The 26,897-nt window shown below is 65.6% G+C and overlaps 1 protein-coding gene across 3 annotated transcripts in view; it reads right to left on the bottom strand.

Annotated features, from left to right (window-relative positions):
* The window catches only part of MYOM2 (myomesin 2), a 59,746-nt gene extending 34,485 nt beyond the window's left edge, over positions 1 to 25,261 (bottom strand). Inside the window, exons 1-11 of one of the 3 annotated variants that reach the window (XM_026017939.2) lie at positions 25,201 to 25,261; positions 24,924 to 25,052; positions 24,338 to 24,434; positions 15,279 to 15,397; positions 13,593 to 13,754; positions 11,685 to 11,823; positions 11,379 to 11,536; positions 10,242 to 10,334; positions 3,776 to 3,864; positions 3,640 to 3,690; positions 2,305 to 2,469 (exon numbers count right to left, since the gene is read on the bottom strand). In XM_026017939.2, the coding sequence (XP_025873724.2) occupies positions 2,305 to 2,469; positions 3,640 to 3,690; positions 3,776 to 3,864; positions 10,242 to 10,334; positions 11,379 to 11,536; positions 11,685 to 11,823; positions 13,593 to 13,754; positions 15,279 to 15,385 (964 nt within the window). In that variant the 5' untranslated portion in view covers positions 15,386 to 15,397; positions 24,338 to 24,434; positions 24,924 to 25,052; positions 25,201 to 25,261. Of the gene's footprint in view, positions 1 to 2,304; positions 2,470 to 3,639; positions 3,691 to 3,775; positions 3,865 to 7,768; positions 7,950 to 10,241; positions 10,335 to 11,378; positions 11,537 to 11,684; positions 11,824 to 13,592; positions 13,755 to 15,278; positions 15,398 to 18,232; positions 18,455 to 18,594; positions 18,816 to 24,337; positions 24,435 to 24,923; positions 25,053 to 25,200 lie in introns of those variants that run through there. The other 2 variants (XM_026017940.2, XM_026017941.2) reach the window with 2 other exon arrangements.
* Between the last annotated feature and the right edge of the window lie 1,636 nt (positions 25,262 to 26,897).

Consider the following 26,897-nt stretch of genomic DNA (forward strand, 5'->3'; position numbering starts at 1 on the left):
GAGCGCAGACACATGGTACAGGCCGGACGTCAGCCCGAAGCCTGGGGCGGGTGCACTGTCTGGGTGCCCAGCACGCTGGGGCCGCGCGGGAGGGAGCAGGTGCCTGAGGGCAATGTCACCCGAGAACGTGCCCAGCAGGGAAGGAATAGAGCAGCTCCAGCCCCCCGGGGCCGAGGGCCGGCCGAACGCGGTGTGGAGCCCTGCAGCTCGCAGCGTCACGGCCTCTGTCGCCGAGACACGGCTTGGCACCGGGTCACACGTGGATGCGCCTTCCCGGATTAGCGTGAATGCTCGGCGCCGACACGCCCTCTACAGCCAAGGGGTGGCCCCGATTGCTTGGTGAACGACATCATAACTTGGAGCTTTTGCCATAAAAACCACGTCCATGTAAGGAAAGTGTCGTGTTTGTGATTGTCGTGCCCGGCACTACACCTCCAGGCTTGGGCCATGCGGGTCCCAGACCGTGACTTTCCCCACGTGGCGCCTTGGGGGCAAAGCCAAAGGTGCAGAGGCATCGGGAAAGCAGACCCCTGGAGGTGCTTTACCAGGTTCTCGCCTTCCGGAGAGATCAGCCCAGGCCCACAGTGCAGCCAAGGACGCCAGACGTAAATCGGAGCGCACCGGGCAGCCAAGTCCCGTCCCAGTGCGTCCCAGCCCAGGAAGGACAGACAGACGCCAGGCCATGGGCTCGGAGTGCAGACGACGGCTCCCAAGGCCTCAGGGAACGGGGTCTGCGGCACCTGTACCTCGACCCCCAGCCTGGGGCGCAGGGAGCGGGGGGGGCAGGGCAAGGTGGGGGGGGTCAGGGTGAGGCCGGGGGGTCGGGCCGAAACAGGGGGGCAGGGCGAGGCGAGAGTCAGGGCGAGGCAGGGGGTCGGGGCGAGTTGGGGGGTCAGGGCAACGCAGGGGTCAGGGTGAGACAGGGGGTCAGAGCGAGACAGGGAGTCAGGCGAGGTGGGGGTCAGGGTGAGACGGGGGGGTCAGGGTGAGACGGGGGGTCGGGGCGAGATGGGGGGTCATGGCGAGGCGGGGGGGTCAGGGCAAGATGGGGGGTCAGGGCGAGGCAGGGGGTCAGGGCGAGTTGGGGGGAGTCAGGCGAGGTGGGGGTCAGGGAGAGATGGGGAGTCAGGGTGAGACGGGGGGTCAGGGCGAGATGGGGGGTCAGGGTGAGACGGGGGTCAGGGCGAGGTGGGGGGTCAGGGCGAGATGGGGGTCAGGGCGAGGCAGGGGGGTTCAGGGCGAGGTGGGGGTGCCAGCCGGGGCGGGGTGAGACGCGGGTCCCCGCGCAGCCTGCGGCTCTGGCCCTGCCCGGGCACCTGCCGCCCTCCGCAGCAGGTCACACACCCAAGGCAACGTGCAGCCGGGGTGCACGGGGGTCACAGGCCATCGGCCGCAGGCGGGTCCCCTGAGGGAGCACCCAGCCCAAAGCCGGTCCCTGAGCGGGGTCACCTGTCCACGGCCCCATCGGCCTCAAACGCAAACCACAGCCAAGCGCCCCGGGATTTAACACAAGCGGCCCTGGTTCTCCCAATTCGATCCGGGTCCTGGACTCGCCCCCGCATCCTGGCCCATTTGCACCTCGGGCGCCCGGCGGGGGTGGCATTCCCGGGGCCAGCGTCCCCTCGGGCACACCAGCCCCCTGCTGCCTCAGGGCTCGGTGATTTTAAAAAAAGTAAAAAGAAAAAAAAAAATCCCCTTGCGTTTTAACATCTACAGAGAGGCCAGAGAGGGTGGTCTCCGCTGTCCCCACGGGGATTCCCCAGCCTGGCGGCCTGACGGTGTGGGGCCTGGGCACCTGCACCCCTAACCCCTAACCCCTCACCTCCGAGAAGCCCGCTCGGTGCAGGGAGGGGCTGGTCCGTGGTTTGGAACGCGGGCCCCGCACACCCTGGGCCACCGAGGCACCACGGCCCCCCGGGCCATGGAGAGTGTCTGCCGCTCCAGGACGCGTGGTCGCCGCCACTTTGGGGGCAAACCCTGCACCCTGTCCTGGGACGCTTCCTGCACCTTAGTGACACCCTGCTCTGTGACTCTGTTTCCCCCGACACCCTCAGCACCTGGTGGGCAGGCTGACGGTTCTTCGTCCTGTTTTGCATCGTGTCAGGTCCCGAGTAAACGCAAGCGGGACCGTCCGCTGTTCTGCGGGACCCGGTTTCCTCGCGGGACCCCCGCCCGGAGAAGGTGAAGGTGCGCACGCCCCAGGCGGGAGGACAGCCACGCTGGAGAGCCCCAGGGCAGCGACCCCCCGCGGGAGAGCCCCCCGAGCCCCGGGCAGTGACCCCCGCCCCCCCACCCCCCACTCACCGTCTCTGTACCACTCAGCACGCGGCTGCACCCGCTTCAGCTCCGGCGTCACCAGCAGCGTGCACTTGAGAGTGACCGTCTCGCCCTCTCTCCGGAAGGTGACCCCGAACTTCTCCAAGAACTGCACGTCAAAGTGCATGTATGGAAGCACCGACGAGGGGGGCACTGCGCGGGGAGGGGACACGGTCACAGCGGGAGGGGCCGGCTCCAGAGCAGCTCCCCCGCGCCCCCCGCCCCTCGGAGCCGCGTCCCCGGACGTGTCCCCACGGTCACGTCCAAGCCCTGGGCCCAGTGAGGAGGCATCGGGGGGTGGGGGCGGAGGTGCGCTCCATGAGGCTCGGCCCCAGGAAGACGGCTGCCCGCTGGGCCGACAGGTGACCTCGGCCGCCCGCACTGCGAGACACTGAGGCCTGCCCGGGGGCACAGGTGTGCGGGGGCGCTGGGGCGGGGCGGGCTCCCACGTCAGGGCCGCACACACCGGTGCGCGCGATTCCGGTGCAGGCCCGGCACCCGATCAGCCGCATGCACCGGCACCCGATCAGGCGCAGGCCCCCAGCACAAAAAGTAAGTCTCAAAAATATGATGTTTAGCAGGGAAGGAGAAGCTTCCAGAAGAAAATGCAGGAAAGTCTTAACAGAAAAAAAAATCTACGATTGGGAAACACGAGCGTTGCGGGGAGCTCTCTGTCGGGAGCGGGAACCTCCGGGGCTGGTGTCCCCTCTGCCAGCACTGCCCTCAGCTCCCGACGCCCCGCCTCCCAGCAGCAGGCAGGGGTCACCCGACTCGGCCTGCGCTCCCGTCCGAGCTCCTGCAGGAGCCGCAAGCGTGGGACCCGGGACAACCCCACAACGGGCGCAGACAGGCCGACGGCTGACAGGGTGCTGGTGCCAGGGGCGCCGCCGGTTCCCCCGCAGGCCCGGGGTCAGCGCTTCCGTCACCAACCCGGACCTGCGACATCTGGACCCCAAATCACCACCACCATAGCTCCGCCCTGAGCCGCGTGCCCAGACCATCCAACAGCCCTGGCGCCGGGCCGTGCACCAAGTCCTGGTCCCGAGAGGCTACAGCACAGCGACGTGTCCCCGCTCACCCGACGCGCGTCACCCGGCTTCCCCCTCACGGGGCGGCTGCACGGGGTCACCTGTGCTTTGGGGCGCGCACAGCGGGGAGAGGGGTGATGGGCCCCAGGCTCCCCTGGCCCCGGAACCATCGCCGCACTCGCCCGGCCAGGAAGGACTTGCAGGGACTTTGGAAACGGGACTTAAGGAAAGGCTGGACCCCCAGGAAGTAACGTCCCCTGCAGGTTCTCGGAGCGAGGGGGGAACGGTGACTTACGTCCGATGGGGAGTCCCACCGAGCGGAGCGGCTCCTCGTCTCCGTGGAACCCTGTGGGACAGGTGGGTGAGCGGCGTGGGCGGCGGCGGGTGTGGGGGCTGTGGGGGGCGCCCCCCGCCCCCTGAGGACCACTCACGTCTCACCACCACGGCGGCGTTGGTCGACACCTGCCCGTACCCGTTGGTGGCCACGGCCGAGTAGGTCGCGGTGTCGTCGAAGTTTGCCCTGGGGGAGAGAAAGGGAGGCGGCGTCCTCAGGCCCGGCCGTCTGGAAGGGCCCGGGTCCCCCGGATCCGAGCACAGTCCTCCAAAGCCCCGTGTGTGGCCTCGACGCTCTGTCGGGGGTGACATAGGACGGACACAGGGTCCACCCTGGGAAGGGGGTTATATAGACGCGGGTCTGCTGCGGCCCGGCCTGGCCTCCCTCCGCCCTGCAGACGCTCGCGGCTCTCCTGAAAGCTGCCGCCGTCCGGGTGGCCTGGGCTCCCCGCGGGCCACCCCAACTGGGCCGCCTTCCCGGCTGTAGGGGCCAAGGGGGCGCCTGTCACCTCCACGTCCAGGGAATCCTCCCCCCCCAACGGGGACTCCGAGTGTGCACGGGACACTACGGCCCAACCCCAAAGCTCACGGTCACCCGGCGGTGCCCTGAGGTGTCCGAGCTGCGCCCATCGCAGGCAGCACCCACGGGGAGGGTGCGTGTCCCCCCGGAGAGACCCGGCGCCTGCGGCCAGCTGACCCCGCGACCCCGGGTGGAGCCCCTGCGCAGCCCGGCCCCAAACCACCCTGCAGACGTGGGAGCTCACTTCCTGGCCATGACTGACGGCCCCCGGACCCCGCGGTGGGGACCCCGGATGAGGAGCAGGAGCTTCCACTAAACGCCGGGTGCTGTCTGGCAGGTGGGTTGGGGCCTTTGAGCAACGGCCTCCAGCGCCCCAGGAGAGGAGCACCGCCCTGCACCCGGCGGGGGGGCAGTGACCCCTGGGGCGTGTGGTGCACGAGGCGCACAAAGCCGGCGTCCGCCATCCCCTGGCCACCCGGGAAGCGGCATCGGAACCACATCCATCCGGGACGAAGTAACACGGAAAATCCCACTCTCGGGAAACAGGACGTTTACTGGAGGCTTGGGGTTGAACCAAAGCTCACGGTGCCCCGAGGAGCCAGGGCCCGGACGCGGCGTCTGGGGGATCCTGCACTTGCGCCCCTTCCCACCTGCAGTGCCAACAGTTCCCTCGCCCGCGTGCACCCAGCGGTGTCTGCAGAGCAGGTCCAAAGGGGCAGGGTGGGGACCAGGGAGCCAGGGGCGCGGGAGTCCGGGCGGAGGCGGCCCCCACCCGGAGCGTCTACCCTAAGACCTGGAGCGGCTGCTCCGGTGGAGAATGATCCGGGCAGAACCGGCTCGCACGTGAGCACCACAGGACTCTTAGCACCTAGGACTTAGCCGGCGGACAGGGCTGCACCGGGGAGCTGGACCCTGCCCTGTGCTCGGGGTGCCTGTGCCCTGCTCCGTGCCATCACCCACGAGAGGAGGGCGGTGTCCTTGGGGCATCGGGTGCACGGGCCCCGCTCAGACCCACTGACTTCTGCAATCACCCGGATGCCCAGGTGCCCGTGGGGGGGCTGACGGGGGTGGAGGCCTGACGGGGGGTGAGCCTGATGGGATGGGGGGGGGGGTCTGACCCAGTGGGGAGCCCTGACCCAGTGGGGGGCCTGACCGGGGCTCGGGGACAGTCACCCCGTCTCACGGCTTGTGCGTGTTCTCTGCTCCCCGACACGCACCGGGCCTCACTCGGATCATAAGCAAGCGCACCCGCCTGGCCCTGTGCCCCCTGAGCAGGTGACAGGACCGGGACGCTGGTGCAGACGCGAAGCACACGGGGGCCGGCAGGCATGCGGGGTGTAAGGAGACCGCACCCCACTCAGAACTGCATCTCGGGGGAGCCTGGGGACCCAGGGGCCTCCCACGGCCCAGCAGGACCCGGTCCCTCTCCACCCCCCAGGCCGCGCCCAGAGACATGGCCCCCGGGTGACTGGGAGGCCTCGTGTTCCCTAGGACGGGTTCCCGGCGAGCAGGGGCCTCGGTCTGTGAAGAGCCCATGGGCACCTCTGCATCTCGGGGTCCCCACACGCGGCCTGAATGGGACAAACGCACACCGTGGGGTCCCCGTGAAAGAGACTGGGACGCGTGTCAGGGGCTTGGGGCCTGGCCTGGTGCGGCCCAGCGTCCCCCTGGACGGGGCGTTGAGCGGGCCCGACAGCTGTGGCCGGGGCAGGGGCATGGGCAGCAGCCCAGGGGCCGCTCGGCAGGAGCACATCCAGCCCGAGGAGACGCAGGACTCGCACCGCAGGCCCGGGATGATGCCGGGAGCCTATACGGCGGGTGGCTCGGGGTCACAAGCACCTGAAGAATCCAGGAGGCGGCCAGGGAGTATTCCCGGAGCTCACGTCACCCCCGGCAGCAGCAGGAAGGGCCCCCCCGCCCCCGCGCGGCCCAGGGCGCGGCCAGCACATTCCACGCCGCCCGGCCGCCCGGATCGAATGACGGCCACTCAGCACTGCGGTATGAACAGCTGAGCCCAGGGAGCCCCCCCGGCAGCCGCTGTCGGGTCGGGGACACGCAAGCGCCAGGTCGGGCCGAGCCGCGCCCCACGGCATTGTGGCCCCAGGTACAGCCCACACCCACGGGGTTCAGGGCCGGCGACCACCCCACGACTAAGGGAAACGCTTCATACTTGACGCCGGGGAGTGGAGTCCCTGCCGCGGCTGCCCGGGCGCCCCGCTGAGACCCCAGCTGACCCGCGGGACCCAACGGCCCTGCACTAGGGGGACACACAGCTGTGGCCGCGGGCGCAGCCTCCACGCCGAGGGCAACGCTCTCCCACACGGGGCTTCCAGGCCCTCAGATCCCACAGGCGTGGGAAACGGAGGAGACAACCTCCTTCTCAGAGGCCTCAGCCAGGGCCAGGGCCGCCCAACCCCACGGCGAGGACCCCCGGCCCGGCACACGCGTGGGCCCAGACCCGCAGCCTCCACCGGCCTCGTCTGGGGCGCCCTTGCCCGGCAGCCCAACCTGCCCCCCGCCTCTCCCTGCACAGCCTGCAGGCCCTGACCCAGGGCTCACCCCCCCAGCCCACCCTGAGGCCCTGACCCGGGCTCACCCCCCCCCCGCCCCCACTAGGCCCTGACCCGGGCTCACCCCCCGCCCCCACTAGGCCCTGACCCGGGCTCACCCCCTCAGCCCACCCTGAGGCCCTGACCCGGGCTCACCCCCTCAGCCCACCCTGAGGCCCTGACCCGGGCTCACTGCCCCCCCGCCCCCACTAGGCCCTGACCCGGGCTCACCCCCCCCCCGCCCCCACTAGGCCCTGACCCGGGCTCACCCCCCCAGCCCACTCTGAGGCCCTGACCCGGGCTCACCCCCCCCCCGCCCCCACTAGGCCCTGACCCGGGGCTCACCCCCTCAGCCCACCCTGAGGCCCTGACCCGGGCTCACCGCCCCCCCGCCCCCACTAGGCCCTGACCCGGGGCTCACCCCCTCAGCCCACCCTGAGGCCCTGACCCGGGCTCACCGCCCCCCCGCCCCCACTAGGCCCTGACCCAGGGCTCACCCCCCCAGCCCACCCTGAGGCCCTGACCCGGGCTCACCCCCCCCCCGCCCCCACTAGGCCCTGACCCGGGCTCACCCCCCCAGCCCACTCTGAGGCCCTGACCCGGGCTCACCCCCCCCCCGCCCCCACTAGGCCCTGACCCGGGGCTCACCCCCTCAGCCCACCCTGAGGCCCTGACCCGGGCTCACCGCCCCCCCGCCCCCACTAGGCCCTGACCCGGGGCTCACCCCCTCAGCCCACCCTGAGGCCCTGACCCGGGCTCACCGCCCCCCCGCCCCCACTAGGCCCTGACCCAGGGCTCACCCCCCCAGCCCACCCTGAGGCCCTGACCCGGGCTCACCGCCCCCCCGCCCCCACTAGGCCCTGACCCAGGGCTCACCCCCCCAGCCCACCCTGAGGCCCTGACCCGGGCTCACCCCCCCCCCCCCCGCCCCACTAGGCCCTGACCCGGGCTCACCCCCCCAGCCCACCCTGAGGCCCAGGGCTCATCCCCCCACAGCCTGCGACCACGGCCTCCTGATTTACCGTGGGGCTCACTGTATTCCTGTGCTTCCGGCTCAGCTCCTTATGCCGGGTGGTAAGACCTCAAAGACCTGGTTTTGGGGCCTGTTCTCAAGCATCCGGACCTGCTCCTGACCCACAGTAGGTTCTCAGTAAACAGCACCAGGAGGCCCAGACGCCAGGCCCTCCAGCTTTTTGAAAGAGCCTCCAATTTACCCAGAAAAGGCAGGATAATAACTTGTTACAAAGTTTCAGCCACATCATGAGGTGGTAACACCTGCCGTGAGCAATGTGCAGGGGAGGTGACAGCTCTGGTGACAGGGAACCTGCCAGGCCAGGTGGGGAGGGGAGGCCCTGAGCCTGGTGCAGGGGCTGGCCCCACCCGAGCAGCTGCCGTCCTGGGGGAGGCACAGGGGCAGCACGGGGGGCTCAGGCCTGGCGCCGGCCCCAAGTCCGAAGCTGAGGAACCAGCAGGAGGCAGCGGTGGAACCAGTGAGTGTGAGGAGGAAAAGCACAGAGAGGTCTGAGGGACTTCCTGCGGGTGGGGTGGGGGCTGGCCGCCTCCCCTGGGCCAACGGGGTCAGGCTCTGAACCTCACCCCAGCCCCACCTTGGAACAGGAACCCTCCTAGGTCAGCTCAGGGTCCCCCCCAGGGCCCATCAGGGACCCTCCTAGGTCAGCTCAGGGCCCCTCCCCCCCAGGGCCCAGCAGGGACCCTCCTAGGTCAGCTCAGGGCCACTCCCCAGGGCCCAGCAGGGACCCTCCTAGGTCAGCCCAGGGTCCCCCCCAGGGCCCATCAGGGACCCTCCTAGGTCAGCTCAAGGCCCCTCCCCCCCAGGGACCAGCAGGGACCCTTCTAGGTCAGCTCAGGACCCCTCCTCCCCGAGGGCTCAGCAGGGACCCTCCTAGGTCAGCTCAGGGTCCCCCCCAGGGCTCAACAGGGACCCTCCTAGGTCAGCTCAGGGCCCCTTCCCCCACCCCCCCAGGGCTCAGCAGGGACCCTCCTAGGTCAGCTCAGAGCCCTCCCCTCCCCAGGGCCCAGCAGGGACCCTCCTAGGTCAGCTCAGGGCCACCCCCTCCCCAAGGCCCAGCAGGGACCCTCCTAGGTCAGCTCAGGGCCACCCCCTCCCCAAGGCCCAGCAGGGACCCTCCTAGGTCAGCTCAGGGCCACCCCCTCCCCAAGGCCCAGCAGGGACCCTCCTAGGTCAGCTCAGGGCCACTCCCCAGGTCCCAGCGGGGACCCTCCTAGGTCAGCTCAGGGCCCCTCCCCCCCAGGGCCCAGCAGGGACCCTCCTAGGTCAGCTCAGGGCCCCCCCCCCAGGGCCCAGCAGGCACCTCACCACCCAGTGAACCCGGTCGTCAGGCTCACCCCCACCCCACCACATCTGTGCAGCGGGTCTGGCCTCCTTCTGGCCTCCCCGCCTGGCCCCCGCCCTCTCCTTCCTGGGGTGCACACCCCACTTCCTTCCCAGGGGTCTCGGGATGCAGCTCGTCGGCCTGACCTTTTCCTTCACAGAACCGACTGGAAGGTGTTCCTAGAAAGGGAAAGACTCCCGTGGGTGAAAGCACATCGGGAGAAGCCGCGGGCTCTGCCGGTCGAGCTGCGACTTGTCCACAGCCCGGGGCGCGTCTCCACCGAGAATTATTTTACTGCGGATTATTTCTCCCCTAAGTGAACCGAGCCCCATGGGGATGTGGCCGCTCTGCTCGTCAGCGGTGAAGCACTCGGTGAAGTTGTGCGTCGACATCTTACCGGTTGCTTGCCTGCGCCAGCTTCCCTCCCCCCTCCTGGAAAGCCTGTGCCACTTGCACCCGCACACACGCGTTGATGGAACAGGCCAAAATCTGCGTGGCCTGGTTGCCTCCTCACGGTGCTTCCCGTGACGCCGATAGGGGTGACATTTTTATCATCTCCCTGTTGATAGTGATTCTCAGATGAAAATATCACGATTCGGGAGGAGTTAGTGACCCGTGCGAAGTCATGAGGGACGCGGCAGATAGGGCTCCGAGGCCAGGCCTCTGTGGCTGCACGACCCCGACAGTCCCTCCTCGGGTCCCTGCGGGGCCCCCTGACCTGAGGGCCACAGCCGGGCCGCGGGAGGGGTGGGTGCGCTGGGGAAGGGGCGCCCTGCAGGGTGCCACGGTCTCCTTGAGAAATAAAATCTGTGTCTACAAGGAAACAGGGAAAGACATGCAGCATCTTCCTTTGGTTAAAAATGACAAATCTGGGCAGCCCAGGGCTCAGCGGTTTAGCGCCGCCTTCAGCCCAGGGCGTGACCCCGGGGTCCCGGGATCGAGTCCCCCGTCGGGCTCCCTGCATGGAGCCTGCTTCTCCCTCTGCCTGGAGGCTGGAAGAGCCCCTGGGACCCCACACGGAGCACGACAAAGGTAGCTCCTCCCACAGACTAACCCAGAAACACCAGCGGAGTCCCGGGAACCCGGGGATCTGGGGCGCCCTGAGCTCCGGGCCTGCCCGCCAGGCCCGCCCAGCCCGTACCTGTTGATCTCCAGCGTGTGCACGCCGTACTTGCTCTCGATCCTGTACTTCCCCGGCTCTCCTGCTTGGCAGATCAAACTCCCGTCCTTGTACCTGCACGAGGGAAACCCTCCTCTCAGGCCACGGGCAGAGTGGAGTCTGCGTCTTGTCCCAGGCCTCCTTGCGGCTCCCCGGTAAGGCTCGCTCTGTGCCTGCGAGCGCCCCTTCCAGGACCTGGGCCCGCGGGCTCGTCTGCCCGATGTGCGGGAGAGAGCAGCACTTGCAGACCTCAGCCTCACTGGGCCGCTCCCAACCTATGACAGGGAGGGCCAGACGCCGCCCTGGGCTTCATGAGGAATTGGGGATAAATCGTTACCCAAGAAAAAAAGTTGCCAGTGTTAGCAGGTCCCAGGCCAGCCTCTCTGGAGAGTCCAGAGGATCAAAGCGTGCTGGATCCCGACTCCGACTGCAGGAAGCTGGCCTCCCCGCCCCACCAGGACAGCAGGACTTCGTCTCCCTGGGGTCTGGGATCCGCGGGCCTCTGCCTCCCCAGCCTGCCGGGCAAACAGCCACACAGCCCGGCGCTAATCTTCTGATCCGGACTGAGGGCCCCAATCGGGTTTTGAGCAAAATGTGTTGGGTTTTGGCAGCAAGCTACAGACTTTGGTAATGTTAATATCACTCCTAGCAAGTGGGGAAACAAACATGTATGCAACACACGGACAAACACAGAGGGTCTGCGGCCTGGGCTCTTGGTTCTTGACGTCACCAGGTTGGCTCAGCCGCAGCACCACACGCGGTCCCACAGCGTGCTGCTCAGGCCTCCCCCCGCGGGTCTTCCAAGACTTGAAAGAGCCCCTCATGTAAACCCAGAGCATCTGGAGGAACTTGTTCTTACATGAAAATCCTCTAAAAACTCAGCTGAGTTAATTTCGCTAAAGCAGAAGTGCCGGCAGGTGCTGGGAGTGGACACACGGGAGCGTAAACCTGCCCCCCATGGAAATGCACACGACGTGGACAAGGAATGGGGTGTGTGCCGTGCGTTTCCTTCACGTGGGTCTTCTGCACCCGCACGTTGCACCAACTGTTACCAGGTCCTCGGGAGAAAGTACCGTGTGGCCCTCCTAGGACCCCGGGGACAGAGAAGCGCACACTCACCACTGCACCACGGGGGTGGGAAAGCCTTGCACGGTGAAGCACAGCTTCACGGACATCCTCTCCCAGACGGTGTGGGACCTCAGGCGCACCAGGATCTCAGGGGCCCTGCGCATCCGCTCCAGGTACGAGTGCCTGTCCCCGGCCAGCTTGTCCTCCACCTGTCCCGGGAAGCAAGCAGAGGTCAGTGCACCGTGGGAAGCAGCCGCGTGACGGGTGAGCGAGGCTCTGTGCCGGCAGGCCACACGCACGCCGTGAGACCACCACGACAGCGCCACGCGTCTCCGGGAGCCGTGGAGATCCCCGTACCATCTCCTGAATGGCGTATTTGTCCAGCTTGTCCTGGGCCTGTGAGCGCGCCAGGTGCACGTTTTCCTCCATCTCGGCCAGCTCCCGGAGGAAACGCTCCCGCTTGGCTTCTCCGTAAGAAGCCACCAGGGACTGGTACCTGCAGGGGTGGAGAGGCGACGCTGTTCCCAGGGCTGCAGAGGGGCATGGGGGCACAGACGGCCCGGGTGCCGCACACGCTGTCCCCAGGCGCTCCTCAAGTGGGACCCACGCTGGGCCCCCGGGGGAGCTGCCCTCCGCGCTCCAGGAGAGTAAAAAGGATTAGATACAAAATCGGGCTTCTTCGACCTGTAATGGTGGACAACGAGGTGCCGTCCACCCGGCCGGAGTGCACTCTAGTGCCCCAATGCCGCCGTGCCTGCCTGGGCCCCTCCTGCCCACTGTCTGCCTCACACATGGACCCGGGGGCACAAGGCCGCGGACGGCCCAGGCACGCCACACGGAGGCCTGGCTCTCGCTGGGAAGGAGGAAAGGCCCCAAAGCGGTGTTTTGGGTCTGCGCCGCCTCCAGGAGGCCGTGCTGGGATCTTGGGACTCGCCGACGCCTCCTTGGTTTTTATTTTACACGAAGATGTAGCAGTAATTCAAACGGACCCACCCACGGAGCCACGGATTCATCTTTCGAGAAGGACCAATTCGTCCCCTACGTTAAACCAGCATCTGCCACGGGAGGTGAGGAACCGGACGAGCCCGACACGCAGGCGGACGCCCTACCCGCTGCTCAGCTGCCGGCCTCGGGGCCCAGCCTGGCGGGAATGAGGGAGGCTTCGTGCGAGGACTGTCCCGTGCCAAGACCACGGGAGTCACGGCACCCTCTCCCCAACCTCCGCAGTTAGCACCACTTCCCTCCACTCCCTCCTGTGCAAATGGAGGCACAGGAAGTTTCTGGGACATGTTCAAGATCACAAGAAGGAAAAGCTGATAAAATTATACAAAAAGGTCCAGTCTTCCCACTCCTCCTGCCCAAACCCTAAATAAACATAGAACCTTTTTTTTTTTAAATACCCCAGCACCAGAAAATCCAGATTTGGGTAAGGTGCCCTTTGTGAAGTGATTCTCTCACAAAAGAAGTCTTTACTTTGCCATAAAATTTGCACTCAAAATTCCCAGAAAGCGTTTGAAAGGTCGTTCAAGGTTGACCAAAGCAAGGCTGGTCCTTTCGGCTGCACATTCCTGTCACTCAGATCCCTTCAGTCACAGCTCAGGGTTCAAAATGAAGCCCGTCCACCAAACCCTCAGCTTCCTCCCTCAGGCTTTAAGTGTGTCAGACGATAGAGAAAACTTTCTAGAAACAGTGAGGGGAGTAGGGGAACCGAGCACAGGTAGGACAGCAGGGGCTTTCACGGGGCTGAGCTGTTCTGTCCTGTAAGCCCGCACCTGCTTCTCCGTGATCGGGAAGCAACGGGAAGACTCGCGTCCTCAGTAGTCCCTGTCCTCCCCGTGGCCGGCCCCGTGCGCGGAGCGCACTGCCCGCCAGCCTCGGCCCGTGCAGGGCCTTCGCCGCTGTCCCCCTCCCGGCCCTCCCAGCTGGGCGCTCGCGGCGAAACAGCGGCCGGTGGGAACCCCACATTAACTTGACGCTGTCGGGGGCCCTCCCGTTCCACGGGGACAGCACGGGACAGACACGGCATGCCGGGGTCTGCTGCCGGAAGGAGCTGGAAGGAGCAGAGGGCAGCCAGCAGCCAGCCTGCAGCACTCCCCGACCCCGGGACCCCTGCAGGGCACCTTCACCGTCACGAGAGGCCCGCGCAGCCCCAGGCTCCCCGCGTGGCACCGGCCCTTCCGTGGCCTCGGATCCTTCCCGCCCCTGGCCCCGGTGCCCTGACGCCCCGGGCTCTGCGCTGGGCGCGCGGGAGGAGGACAGTCTCACCTCCTCTTCTTCTCGTGCTCCTCCTCCTCCTCCTGCGCGGTGCTCACCCGCTTTGCGCAGATACTGCAGGTGGTCGCTGCAAATGATCCCTGGTCCGACGCTCTCTGGGAAGATGACTTCTGAGAGAGAGACTTCTGGGAAGACGACCGGCTGGAGGTGTGCCTGGGCCATCACGGAGATGGTCACGCGTGTTAGAGACGTGTGCGGACTTATCCCAACACACGCACCACCTTTCTCCTGTGCCTTGAAACGTGCAGCCACACGACCACGAGTGAGCACGGCACACGTGGGTGCAGACACACAGTGTTCGCACCTCCCGGAGCACACAAGCTCGTGTGTAGGCCCCTGCGCAGGCGCTGCCCCCATCTGCACACACGCGTCCTCAGAGGGGCCCCTTCACACAGGAGCACCTCTCCTCCCCTTGCCACTCTCCGTCCGTGCCCTCGGGTGCCTTCTGGCCTAATGCCACGATTATATATATCTCCAGGGATTTGAGGCTCCCAGAGGCTGCTGGGAGGGCTGTGCGGGGTTGGCTGTTTGCAACGGGGAGGCAACACAAGGGCCATAGGCAGGTCTAAATATAGGGTGCTGGTGACACGCACAAGCTCCCCTGGCCACGGCTCGGCACGCCCAGCAGCATCTTCTGTCCATCAGCACAGACCACGGGTGTGTGGGGCACGTCCCCCAGAGCGCCGTGCTTCAGAAGCTGGCCGAAGATCTGTGGCTTCACACCAGCCCCGAGGCCTGAATGTGTTGACCTTATCGCTATATTTATTATGATTGCAGCAAAACTACTGACATTTGCTCCAGTGATCTTTCCTTTGCCCCCACGAGCTCCTCTCTCACTGCCCCTTCTCAGTGCCCTTCTGTTTTGGTGGCGTTTCAGGTCCTAGTTCTGAAAGATGTATAAAGGGGTGATCCCTGGGTGGCTCAGCGGTTTGGTGCCTGCCTTCAACCCAGGGCCTGATCCTGTAGACCCAGGATCGAGTCCTGCGTGGGGCTCCCTGCATGGAGCCTGCTTCTCCCTCTGTCTGTGTCTCTGCCTCTCTCTCTCTCTCTCTCTGTGTGTGTGTCTCTCATGAATAAATAAATAAAATCTTTGTTAAAAAAAAGATGTATGAGGAGCAGCAAATCAAGAAACATTTGTTAAAAAGTCTCTGACTTTATCATCTAAATGAGAGGCTCAGAGCCAGTCTACTGGGATTCCCTGGGATCTACCAGGATCCACTGTGATCCATCAGGATCTAACAAGATCCACCAGGATCTACCAGGATCCACCAAGATCCACCAGGATCTACCAGGATCCACCAAGATCCGCTGGGATCTACCAGGATCCACTAAGATTCACTGGGATCTACCAGGATCCACCAAGATCCACCAAGATTCGCTGGGATCCACTAGGATCCAGCAGGATCCACTGGGATCCACCAGCATCTACCAGGATCCACCAAGATCCACTAAGATTCACTGGGATCCACTGGATCTACCAGGATCCACTGGGTTGCCTAAGACGCTCCACACGGAGTTTGCTGTGCAGCCAGGAGAGCCAGATTTCCCCTCTGGTCCTAGGAGCATGCCGTCCCTGACCCTCCCCAAACCGGTTTCCAGAGGACTGGGAAAAGCTGCTTTAATGCTAGAGGCCCACAATCAAAGCTCTACAGATCCAACCGCTGAATTTGAACTCACTTTTTCGCAGCATACTCGTCCAGAAGGTACCTTGTCTGAACATTGCGGTACGACTGGTCGAAGTGCTTGTGTCGCTTTTGGTAGAAGGGCACTGTGACAATAGACATCTTCGTGCACACCTATGAGCAAAGATGGTGTCAGGCGGTGCTGAGCTCCCTCCCAGAGGCCGTCCTGCTCCCGCAATGTCTACGCCACCACTGCAACTTGTTCCGAAGGGGAAAATCAACTTCGATTGGTAAAAACTCATTTGGGGTCAGGGGTGAGCAGGGCGGGGGGATGGAAGAAAGATTATATAAGTGAAAATAATGTGAGGCTAGGAGTCTGGAGGCCTAGTAAGTTCCCTGGACCGGTTGCCATTTTCCGTTTGCCTCTATGGAATCAGAAGATTGGGCTATATGTTTCTTTTCATTGTGCGTCAACAAATATTTATAGACTATGCAGCTTGCTCAACGGAAAGCAATGTGAGTGATAAGGATAAAAATAAAACACAGATTAGAGACGTAAACAAATACTTAGAATACAAGATAAGAGCAGAGGGAAGCGCGCAGGAGGCACATGTAACAGGAGAGGGCAGCCAAGTGGGGTCGCCTGGAGCAGGTGACACTGGAGAACAGCCTTGACGACAGACAGGCTGACAGGTGGAAACGGGCAGGGGCAGGCACCCCTGGGGCACAGGTGGGAGGCAGGAAAACACAGGGGCTCCAGAGACCCGAACACTTAACCAGAGGTCGCTCTGGCCCGACAGCGGGGCTCTGGGGGTCGGCCTCGGCTGGCAAGGGGGAGCTGGACAGGGAACCTATCCCCAGGACACTGCTCCGATCCAATCCTCTAAAGTTGCACCTCACAGGTTACGTGTAGACTCGCAGGGCTGGGGAGGGCAGGGAGCAGGGCCGAGACCACAGGAAGCGGGGGACGCGGGCCAGGAGGCACATTTTGACGAAAGTGTCTGGAAACAAGGAACGGCTGAGATCCGTCCTGCAGGGTGGGTCAGAATGCGGGGCAGCGAGGCAGTGGGGCCGACGTCCACCCACAGGGAACGCGGCACGGCTTACGGGGCCAAGGGAGCCTCTGACACGTGCACGGATGGGATTCCTAAATGTCCGTGATCACCGACCTCCGGGTACAGGGCAAAGGGATTCCCAGCGGAGCTCTGCTTTCCTCTTGGTGTTTACACGAGAATCATCAAGAAGGAGCCTGAGGCAAGGCCCCGCACCAGGGACGGTGGGAGGGCAACAGGCCCGCCCCGGGACAGCGCACCTGCACCCTCCACCGCCCCAGCCTTCCGAGCCCTGCGCGGACCAGACAGTCCTGCCAAACACTTGATGTCCTCCACGCGGACTCCTCACAGCCACGGTCCCCAGACAGAGACCTTCCAGAGTCACAGAATTACGGAACGTGGAAAGCTCCCTGGGGATTACCGCGGACCCTGCTGCCCTGGGGGTGGGACACGATGCTGGAGAGGGGAAAGGGGTTCCTTAAAACCCCGCAGACGGCGCCGGCCCACCCCGAGCCATCAGCCTTCAGGCTCTAAGACCGCTGAGGCCGAGAGCAGACCTGGGATGGGGTCGGGAGCCCCTGCACCTCACTCACCCCGAACGCCAGTGTCTCCTACTGACCCTGTGGGCCCCTCGGCGCCGTGCTTGGCGCGGAGCATCAAACAACCAGAATTGGTAGTGGCCCAGCGGCGCCCGCCCCGCCCGGAGCCAGCGGCCCCGGCCCTCCTGACTGGCCCGGCCCCCCGTGGTCCCCCGCCCCCCCACAGCACGGAGGCTCCCGCACGTCTGTGAGTGATGCCCCCGACATGAAACGCAGCCTGTCCTCAAGCACCGGGGCCGCGCGTCCGTGACGGGCTGGCACCTACCCTTCCCCCGAAGGCACCCGAGCCCAGCTTTCAAGCCTCCAAGGACGGTAACTCACGGGAACGTCTCAGCCATGATGCACCGCCTTCCACTGGGTAAGAGATGCAGCAATTTGTGCAGCTAAAGACCTCGGGCGATGAACGCGCCGGATGAAAGCTGCTCCAGAGGAAGAAAGGGGGCACCTGGCCCCCGCAGCTGGCCTGGCCCGGGACCTGCTCTGCCCAGGCTCGTTGCCCCGAAGCTATTCCCAAACCACTTCGTCCCGAAAGAAAAGGTCATTGAGCACAAAATGCCCCTTAAATCATCATCAGTGACAGACCCAGTTCGGGCGACGTGTCACTGCTGGCAGCGGACTTCCTGCAGGGCTTCTCCCCATACCCTTTCCGGGCGGTGGCAGCAGGGGCAGGGCTGTCCTGGCCGCCCCGGAGCGCCCGGGCTTCCAAGGAGCCTGAGTCCTTCTGTGCTGACACCTCAGCAGGATCAAGTTCGATCGAGCCCCAGGATCATGTGCAGCTTCCTGGACCGGAGAGCTCTGCGCGGCCCACGCGGCTGCATGACCAGCCGTGGGGAAGCAGCCCGCCCCCTCACATTGCCCCGCGGACCCCTCACTTCTGTAAGGAGCTGGCCTGTCGGGGAGGCCCCGCTTCCAGCCCCAGGCCCCGTAAATTCGCTGCAAGGGTGACCCAGACCTGGTTTATTTAAAACTCCACTGCAATGACGTCCGCTGCCCCTGCTCTTTGATGCCCGTGTTGCTTCTGCTTGGCATGGAGCACGGAGCCCGGCGGTGGGGACGCGAACCCCCCGGCCGGAGCGACCCCGCTGCCTGGCGGCCCTGCCTCGGACCCTGTGAAACTGCCGACCCCAGTGAATGGGCTTCGGGCCCTGCGGAGACGCCCCGGGCCTCGGCGGCACATGAGGATGGCCCCCAGGACGCGACCCCAGACGGCGGTGCTGCGGCTTCCCCGTGCTGCCCGAAGCCTGCAGCCGCCGCCGCCCCCCCCCATCTCAGGGCCTCAGGGTGGCCCGGCCCCAGCGCTCGCTGTCTCTCCTCGGGGAGAGACAAACTGGATGAGGCAAGGAGGGGAGAGAACTTACCTGGAGAGAAAGGGAACAGGCCCAGAGGAGAGAAGCCCTGCCTTGCCCGGCTCAGCCCCGACGCAGCTCCGGCTGAGGACGGCGAGGCTATTTGTCCGTCCAGACGCCCGGCCCTCCCTCCCATTTATGGCCTGGGAAGGCACTATATATAGTACGGGCGGCCTCGCCCCAAACTCACAACCTGCATCGTCAGTCATCAGCCCCATCCGAGGAGGGAAAAGTCTACGGGTTGGAAAAAATGAAAGTCGGAAGGTGCCAAGCGCCCGTCCTGAGCCACCCCATGCCCGGGGAGTCGGGCAGCCCCCACGCCGGGCCTGGCTCTCCTCCCACCCATGTGCACATTGCCACACTAGTTCCCAGACCTCTCTCCAAGCCTGCGGAGCTGCAGGCCCCCAGGCGCCTACGCGGGTGCGTCCAGGGAGTCCGAGAACTGCTCCAGTCTCGTGCGCATTTTATCACAACACGCGGCCGGTCCCGGGGGGCAGGAGGGGGCCTTGGGCGCTTGGGGTCTGCGCTGGGGGAGCTTTTGTCTTGTCCTGGTTCCAGAAACCGCCCAAGCACTGGCTGGCCTCCTCCCGAGGCTGGTGCAGCGGGACTGCCCTCCGACGGGAGCCGTGCCCGGTCGGCAAGTTACATCTTATTTATAGTCATTAGCACAGATGCTGCACCTAACAAGCGGATCACCACAGCGCGTCCGTCGTTCCGCACGGCGTGTGTCCAAATATAAATAACACCCGCCTGGCACAGCCAAGGGCCGGAACCAGGCACGTAGCGCCAAGAGCCGGGGCCGCGGGGGGGCCCGGGCCTCAGACCAGAGGGCCCGGCCGGCCAGCTGCTCGGCCTCGCCGCACCCGTGCCACCGCGTGGCTGACTTACCAGGGCCCACGGACTCGAGGTCCAGTCCTGCTCCGCGCTCGCACGCCGGCGGCCCAGCTTTCGCTTTAATAAACGTCGGCTGCATGGGCACCGAGCACAGCAGGCAGCCGGCGTGTCACCTGGATGTGGGCACCCCCGGGGGATGCCACAGGCACCCACAACGACCACCGGCCGCCCCCCGGCAGACCCGCGAGGCCTCACGGGGAGGGGCTTGCCCGCCACCGCCAGGGGCCCCCGCGCGGTCGCTCCCCGCCCCGGACGGCTGCTCTGGGGGTGAGCAGCGGGGGCTGCCTCCCGGGGGGCTGAGCCCTCCTGAGGTTCGTGGGGGGCCTCCAGAAGATGGTCTCTCCCCACAAGGCAGGTTGCTTAGTCGGGAGGTGGTGGTTTGCAGGACTCGGGTGGCCGACATGCCACCTGATAGGACACGGGGCCGTACAACCGTCCCGTCTGCTCGGAGCCGCACGGTGCAGCGGCCTCAGGCATGTCCCCATCGCACAACAGCACGGCCGCTCCTTGTGGAAGCCCCTGGTGCAGGGTTTCTAACACCCGTGACCTGAAGAGCCCGACTGATGCAAAGAAAGAACAACCAGTGATTTTATTTCCAAATCCTTGACTGGAGTTTGCAAGGTGCTCGGGAGAAACAGCATCACCGAGACCCCAGGATGGTGTACGCTCCGTGGGGCACAGAGGGGCCCTCGTACCTCATTAGGTCGTGGCGCTGGGCTATGGTGGCCCTCAGTCCAGAAAGATCTATGTGGGGGGCGCCCAGGGGCTCAGCGGTGGAGCGGCTGCCTTTGACCCAGGGCATGACCCCGGGGTCCCGGGATCAAGTCCCACGTTGGGCTCCCTGCGTGGAGCCTGCCTCTCCCTCTGCCTGCGTCTCTCCCTCCCTCTCTGGGTGTCTCTTGTGAATAAACAGGATCTTTAAAAAGGAAAAGGAAAAGGAAAAGGAAAAGAAAGGTCTATTTGTATCTCAGAAACATCAAAACCGTCCTTAGGGTGCCCTGCTGGCTTCCATCCTGTCTTAGAAGCAGCAGAAACGGCCTCACGCGTTGCCGGGAAGTTCCATCCAGTGGGCGGACTGTCCCTGGCCGCGTAGCGTCACCAAGGGGGGCCTCTCGAGAAAGGAGCCTCGGGTCTCCGGGCCCCAGGGCGCCACGCAGGGCGATGCGGGTGGGCATCCCGGCCCCCACGGCCGGGGCTGCGGGTCGTCGCTTGGGCTCCGTCAACTCTAACGTGGGCGTCCCCTGTCGCCCCCCAGGGACACGTGTGGCCGGCGCTCGCCAGGACCTGCCCCTGCGTTGGTGGAGGCTCCCCGGCCTCCTGGACGGTTCCCCGGCCTGCACGGTGTCCACTCCTCCCAGACCCCGGGAGCCTGGCGTCCTGCTGCTGTGAGGGGCTCGAGCCCAGTCGCCCCCAGCCCCAGCCTGTGCACCGGGCACGGCCCTGCCCGGCTTCCCCCCGGGAGCTGCCGCCCTACGGCCTCCGGGGCCATGACGCCCCATCGCCTCCAGGAGGGCGTCGGTACCATCCCCCGGGCCCCGCAGACGGCCTCGCGCCCCCTGTGCAGAGGCCCCAGCAGTCTGCAGGGCCCGGCGGCCACCTCTGCTCAGCCTCACTGTAATCGGCCTAAAATATCGGACCTCTGCACATCGGGTCTTAAATAAAGGTCGTTCCACCAAAAACAATCTGATTCTTAAAATGGACCCGACTAGGCATTTCTCCAGAGAGCTAGAAACGGCCAGCAGCCACGCGCGGAGATGCTCAGCATCCCCCAGCAGCAGGGACATGCAAGTCACGGCTGCGAGATGCCCCTCACACCGTCGCAATTGCTGGTGTCAAACGGCAACAACCACCACCCAGGAGCCAGCAGCTCTGGGGGCACGTGGAGGGGCAAGGCCGCAGGCACCGCGTGGGAGCACAGGCCACCGCAGCCAGCCGAGCCCACGGGCCACCCCGGGCCACGTGCCCAATTCCTGTCCGCGCTCGCAGGCTCCCGGCACCCGCCAGGACTCCTGAGCGCTCAAAACCACCCCCGGCTCAGGTCGACGCAGGCAGCCCCGAGTTGCTGGCCCACCCCGCGCTCCGCGGCCGAGTCTGTCCCCCGCCGGGCAGGGGGGGACGCGCACCTGCTTGTCCCCTGAGCCTCAGGAGCACCGGCCCCCGGCCCAGGGGAACGAGCCACCGTTGCTGCACAGATGTAGGCCCCGGGCAGGAGGGAGCGACCCTGCACCCGGACCCCCACCACGTTTCCTCCAGGCCGCTGGTCCCGACCAGCACGACAGGGTGCGACATTCGAAGGACGCTCCTGCCTGTATGTCCCTCGCAGTCAAGCTCGGGTGCACACAGAGCGGCGCCTGGAGATGAGGGCTCACTTCCTGTCTGCACCATTATGTCCCCACACCTGCCCGGGGCTCCTCCGTGGGCTGTGGTCCCCGCACCTGCCCGGGACTCCTCCGTGGGCCGCGGCCCCCACACCTGCCCGGGGTCTAGAGGTCCCCACACCTGCCCAGGGACCACGGCCCCCCACCTGCATGGGCCTCCCTCGCCCCGGCTCCCCACTCCACGCCCCATGTCCCCGCCCTCAGCCACACCCTCCCTGCAGCCGCCCACCTGTCCTCCAGCAAGACTTTGGAACGAGGCATATACGTCACCTTTTTCCATGTGTTCACCCCCCGAGCCCTTTGTGTCGCCGGCCTGCCTTCCGTTCTTGCCACATCAGGCCCCAAAATAGCTCCGAGTCACCCATGACCTCGTGTCACCCACCCAGAGGACTTGCTCCGTGCTGGGGGCCCCGGGGCCTCTCACCACCCTGTGCCCCCCGCCTCCGCCCCCCAGGCACCCGTCGTGCCGCTGTCCTGTCACCCCGTCCACCCCCGGGCAGCCTCGTCCAGCGAGCAGCACCAGCCTTGACGCCAAGCCACCTGTCCGCCCCTCCTGGTGGTCACGTGAACCCTCAAACGCCCTGAGTCAAGGCCCAACCTTGGGGTCTCCCTGCTGCTCCCCATCAGCCCCCGCTGCACGCCTTCCTGCGCCCGCCCACCCCGAGCCCCGTCCCTCCTGGACACTGCCCCTCCCGTGGGCTCCAGCTCCGGCGAGGCCTTCTGCGACCCCGGTCCCGCGGGGTGTGCTGGGGCCGCCCCCCACCGGAGCCTCGCCCTGCGGCCCCACGCCCCTCCCGCTAGCCCCCATTCAGACTCCACCAACTTCTCAGATGCCTTTTCCGCCCCCAAGTCCAGGTGGGCTTCTCCGTCCATGTTCCCTGGGGCTGCCTGTCTTCCCGTCTAGACCCCACATTCCCGTGTTGGCGGCCCGGGGCCCACCTCCCCAACCAGACTGTGGACATGGGCTGTCGTGCCAAGCACAGCCCCACCGAGTCACAGGTGAACAGGTACCCACTCGCTGAAGGGAGGGACCAGTCGGCAACGGGTCCACTTGTCCATCAACAGGACCCTGAGTGTGACAAGGCGGAGCGTGTCCGCGCATCACAGCACCCGGACGGCTGGCATCTGGGCATTACTCAACATCTCCGTCACGGAGCCTGAAGATTTTCCATATTCCGTAAATCCAAACATGATCCTAGGAAACCTGGCGGGAGGCCCTATGCACCTAGCCGGGTCACACGGGCGCTCTCCCTGGCGTGAGCTCCATGGCGCTCGTCCTCGAGATGGGTGTCGGGAGCCCCTCATGTGCAGGCACGAGCTCTTGCCTGCCTCACCGAGTCCTCCCGGGCCAGTGACAGGATGGACAGACAGGAAAGCCCGGGGCCCCAACCACCCGGGCTGCGGACGGCTCCAACGGTCTGCGGCAGAGCCGCGGACCCCACATCCGGTGAGAGTCGGGATACGCACTGAGCAACGGGGAGAGCTGTTGGAACCCCTGAACTCTCAGGGGCACGTAGCCCGGCACACAGCACGGTGCGGACTGTACTTCAGTGAAAACAAGCGGCGTTAGATGTGCCCCTTCATGCAACGTGCCTGCCTGTGCACATGTGGGGGCCGCGCCCGTGTGCCCTCTTCTACACCGGCTGCAGCCCGGGAGCGAGGACCGGGGTGGAGACAGACGCGGGTTCCCATCCACGCCTGAGTCTGCCTGAAATAGCGCCTGGCACGTCCTAGAAACTCAACGAGTCCCTTTTTTTATCCCGTGGGCTCTATTTACAGGTTTCTATTTACAGCCACGGGCCGGCGCGAGGGAAGTCATCTCCACGATGCCATTAACTCATCACAGCGAGGCCGCGCTGGGGCCTGGCCACCGAGCGTCAAGGGCACTGGCTGCGGGCCCGGCTGGCGACCTCACTAATCCGGCGTCAAAGCCACCTGCACCTGCTCGCCCGCCCGGGCCGCGGCCTCCCCGTCCGTGAAGTGGGAGTCTGGGGACGGGAGCCCCGTGCAAGCCCCGATACGCTGCAAGTGGACGGGCGCAGAGCAGGACGTGGGATGCTCGCCGTCACCGGCCACCTCAAGGGACGGGGGCTCCCGGGTCAAGGCCGGGGTGCAGGCCACAGTCCAGGCCAGCGCAGGCCGGCGGCCAAGCCCCCCGGGTGAGGTCCGGGCCGTGTACACGCGGGCCGGGTCAGCCGCGACGCCAGCTCGACGGGCCAACGCCAGAGCCACGCTGGCCTGACAGGGTCACTGGGGCAGTTCCCGTCCTCGCTGCACGGAGAGCCCTCGCCGCTGACACGGCGGCGCCCTCGTAGGGCAGAGGGCCGGGTGGTGACGGCGGGGCCTCTGCGTGAGGAAGGCTGCAAATGCCTGCCGGGGGGTTCCTGCAGCATCCCCCCGCCGTCCCAGGAAGCTGGGGCACTGCTGCTCCCGGAGACCTTACGAGCGCCTCAGACAGCCGTCCCGTCTCGGACACAACACGGCCAAGGCTCTTCCGGGCACACGAGGATGTGGGGGGAAGGAGGTTTCTTCCCAGGGTTACACGAAGGTCAAGACTCACCCGTCATCGTTAGACAGTGAAGGTGCGGCCCTGACCCCCCGACCTCGGGCTCCTGCGGCCCCCGACCCCCCAACCTCGGGCCTCTCAGGCCCCTGACCCCTTGACCTTGGGCTCCTGCAGCCCTGACCCCTTGATCTCAGTTCAGGCGGCCCCTGACCCCCAAAACTCAGGCTCCTGCTGCCCCTGACCCCCCGACCTCTGGCTCCTGTTGCCCCCAAACCCTGACACCGGGCTCCTGCGGCCCTGACTCCTTGACCTCAGGCTCCTGCGGCCCCAAACACTGACCTTGGGCTCCTGTGGCTCCGAACCCCGACCTCGGGCTCCTGCGACCCTGACCTCTTGACACGGAGTCGAGACATGATCAAGTCAGGAAGGGAACCCGCTTTAAAAGTAGAAACAGTAAAAATATAAGCATCAGCCATTAACTGCTTCTGACGTACAAATAAAATGATGTAAAGTCAGAAAAAAGATCACAATATGTCAACACTTATCGTCATGTCACACACACGCACAAGCACTCTGTGACCCAAGCAGGGGCACCACCGTCCCGGCGCTAAGTCAGCATTGGCTCCGGGGCGGCCCCCAGGCCCCGGCCGGGTCCCAGCGCTCGATCCTTCCTGCAGGCGAGCTGGCTCCTTCTCCAGATCTTTCCAGCAGCAGAACCCGGTGCTGAGCTGACTCAGGCTGCTGCGCCACCGTGTGCTACGTCGGCCCCACGTCCACGCTCGAGTCAGGGCAGCGGCATTTCCCAAACCCCCAGGTCTTCCTGCCAGAGGTGCCCAGGACTCCAGCCAGACAAACTGACCCGGGACGCAGTCAGGGCTCCACGCACAGGCCAGGGAGGGGGGTCCCTGCGGCCCAGCGCACTCACCCACTCGTTCGTGGTAGTGACTTGAGCCCATCAGAGTCGGTGCGCGGGGGTGCCTGTCGCCTCTTAGGTTCTGAACACAAACATGTGTCACCCTAGGCCTCCGGGCGTCCAGGCAATGGCACGTATGACCTTCGGAAATAAAATGCATATCAGTGCCTTAGTTCACAAGCACGTATCGCATGTGACGCTACTTAAAATGATATTAAATGCATGGAAAAGGGTTTCGAAGATCCGGGCCGTGCCCTGGTTCAGAGAGGCTGCAGTGTCCTTTACATACTTCGACATTTCCCTAATTCCACGTCCTGTTTCCTTTGTCCCCGAACCGTGATGCTCTGTGCTCCCCAGCGGGTGGTGGCATTGGGGGCGGCACGGCGCTCCTCCGGGCGAGGTCCTTCCAGTTCCAGACAGACCTGGAAGCAGCGGGGAGGCCAGCAGGGGTCTGTTGCTCTGGGGAACCCACGGCAGACCCCCCCTCACGGAGCAGAACTAACGGATACTGGGGGCGCCGGGAGCTGTGCAGCACATCTGGGAACGGGAGGCGGAAGATGGACAGACTCGGGCCGCGACAGGGCGAGAGGCAGGCCCCGTCACCGGCCCCGGCGGGGTCTCTGCACTCCCAGCGGCGGCTTCTCATCTGTGTGCACACGTGTAGTAAGGAACGAACGCACAGCATGCTGCAGGCCGGGCGCACCCTGGGAGCACACGTGCGTGTGTGTGACATCCGTCCACAGTGCATGTGCCCGAGCGCGTGTGCATGCACAACGATTGTCAGCCGTGTGTCTGTGCTTGTGATCCATCCACTGTGCGCGTGGGTGCGTGTGTGTGTACACGAGTGACAGCTGCCCACCGAGCATGTGTGCACATGACGATCGCCCACCGTGCAGGCATGTGTGCGTGTGTGTGCGTGCCTGAGCATCATCCGCCCTCGCAGCTGCATTAAGCGCCGCGATGTTTTAATTCCTCCACTTTGAGTTGTATCTGCTGGTTCCTTCCAACTGGTGAACCATCGGAGGGTTTCTCGGGCGCCTCCCCAACCCTAAGGCCCCGGCCCGCCGTGCTGGCCCCACTCCTGCTGCCTGGGGTGGGGGGTCCTCACCTCTGCGCCCCTCACTGTGCACAGTCTCCTCCCCCTTCGGCTCCCCCAGGACACACTCACCTCCATGGCTGCTTGAGTGACGATGTGCACGGACACAGGCTGACCGTCCCTCCTTCTGCGGCCTGAGTCTCTGAGGCCTGAACCCAGGCACGGGGCCCCTGAACGGCGCCAAACACGGGGCAGTCACTAGGCAGCGAGACAGAGGGAGACACACGGGGCCCGGCCCGGGAATCAAAGACGTCCGTGTCTCCGGTCACAATCGGCTGTGCCCTGACCTCTTGCAAAGCTCGCAGCAGAGACGAGTCCTGTGAGCAGAAGCGGGAGGATCGACAGGCCTTGCTGTGCAAGGCTCGACCTCCTGCAGCGCCGCGTCTTCCCGTCCCTTCCTGGACGCCGTCCCGCCGAGGGGGGACCAGGAGGAGATCGAGGGCCAGGCCGGCAGAGAGAAAGGGCCTCTGTCCACGGGACTTGCACACGCACACACACAACAGACACTCAGCCCTCTGCGCCCGACGCTCCCGTGCCCCCCGGACGCCCGCGGCCTGAGCCCAGGAAAAAGCAGCCCACCGGGCCACACTATTGCTTCGTCGGACCCCCGGACGGTGGTGACGGGCACACCGTGTATTCTGATACGTCAAAGCATTTTTCTCTTGGGTCGTTTGTGAGCATGAGCCCAGCTCCCTCATCACCGCTCAGATTTTAGAGCATTGGCGCACTCGAGGGCGGGGCCGGAGGACGCATCTTCAGGGGCACCACGCGGGTTAGGGGCCCACTGCAGGGACGCGGGAGGGTTTGGGTTTCCGCCTCCGGCGCAGTCAGCCAGAGCACTGCGGAGCCCTGGGCAGGCGCGGACTCCACCCAAACCCAGGGCCCCGGGA

Source organism: Vulpes vulpes, chromosome 7, assembly GCF_048418805.1.
Source record: "Vulpes vulpes isolate BD-2025 chromosome 7, VulVul3, whole genome shotgun sequence".
NCBI classification, from domain to species: Eukaryota; Metazoa; Chordata; class Mammalia; order Carnivora; family Canidae; genus Vulpes; species Vulpes vulpes.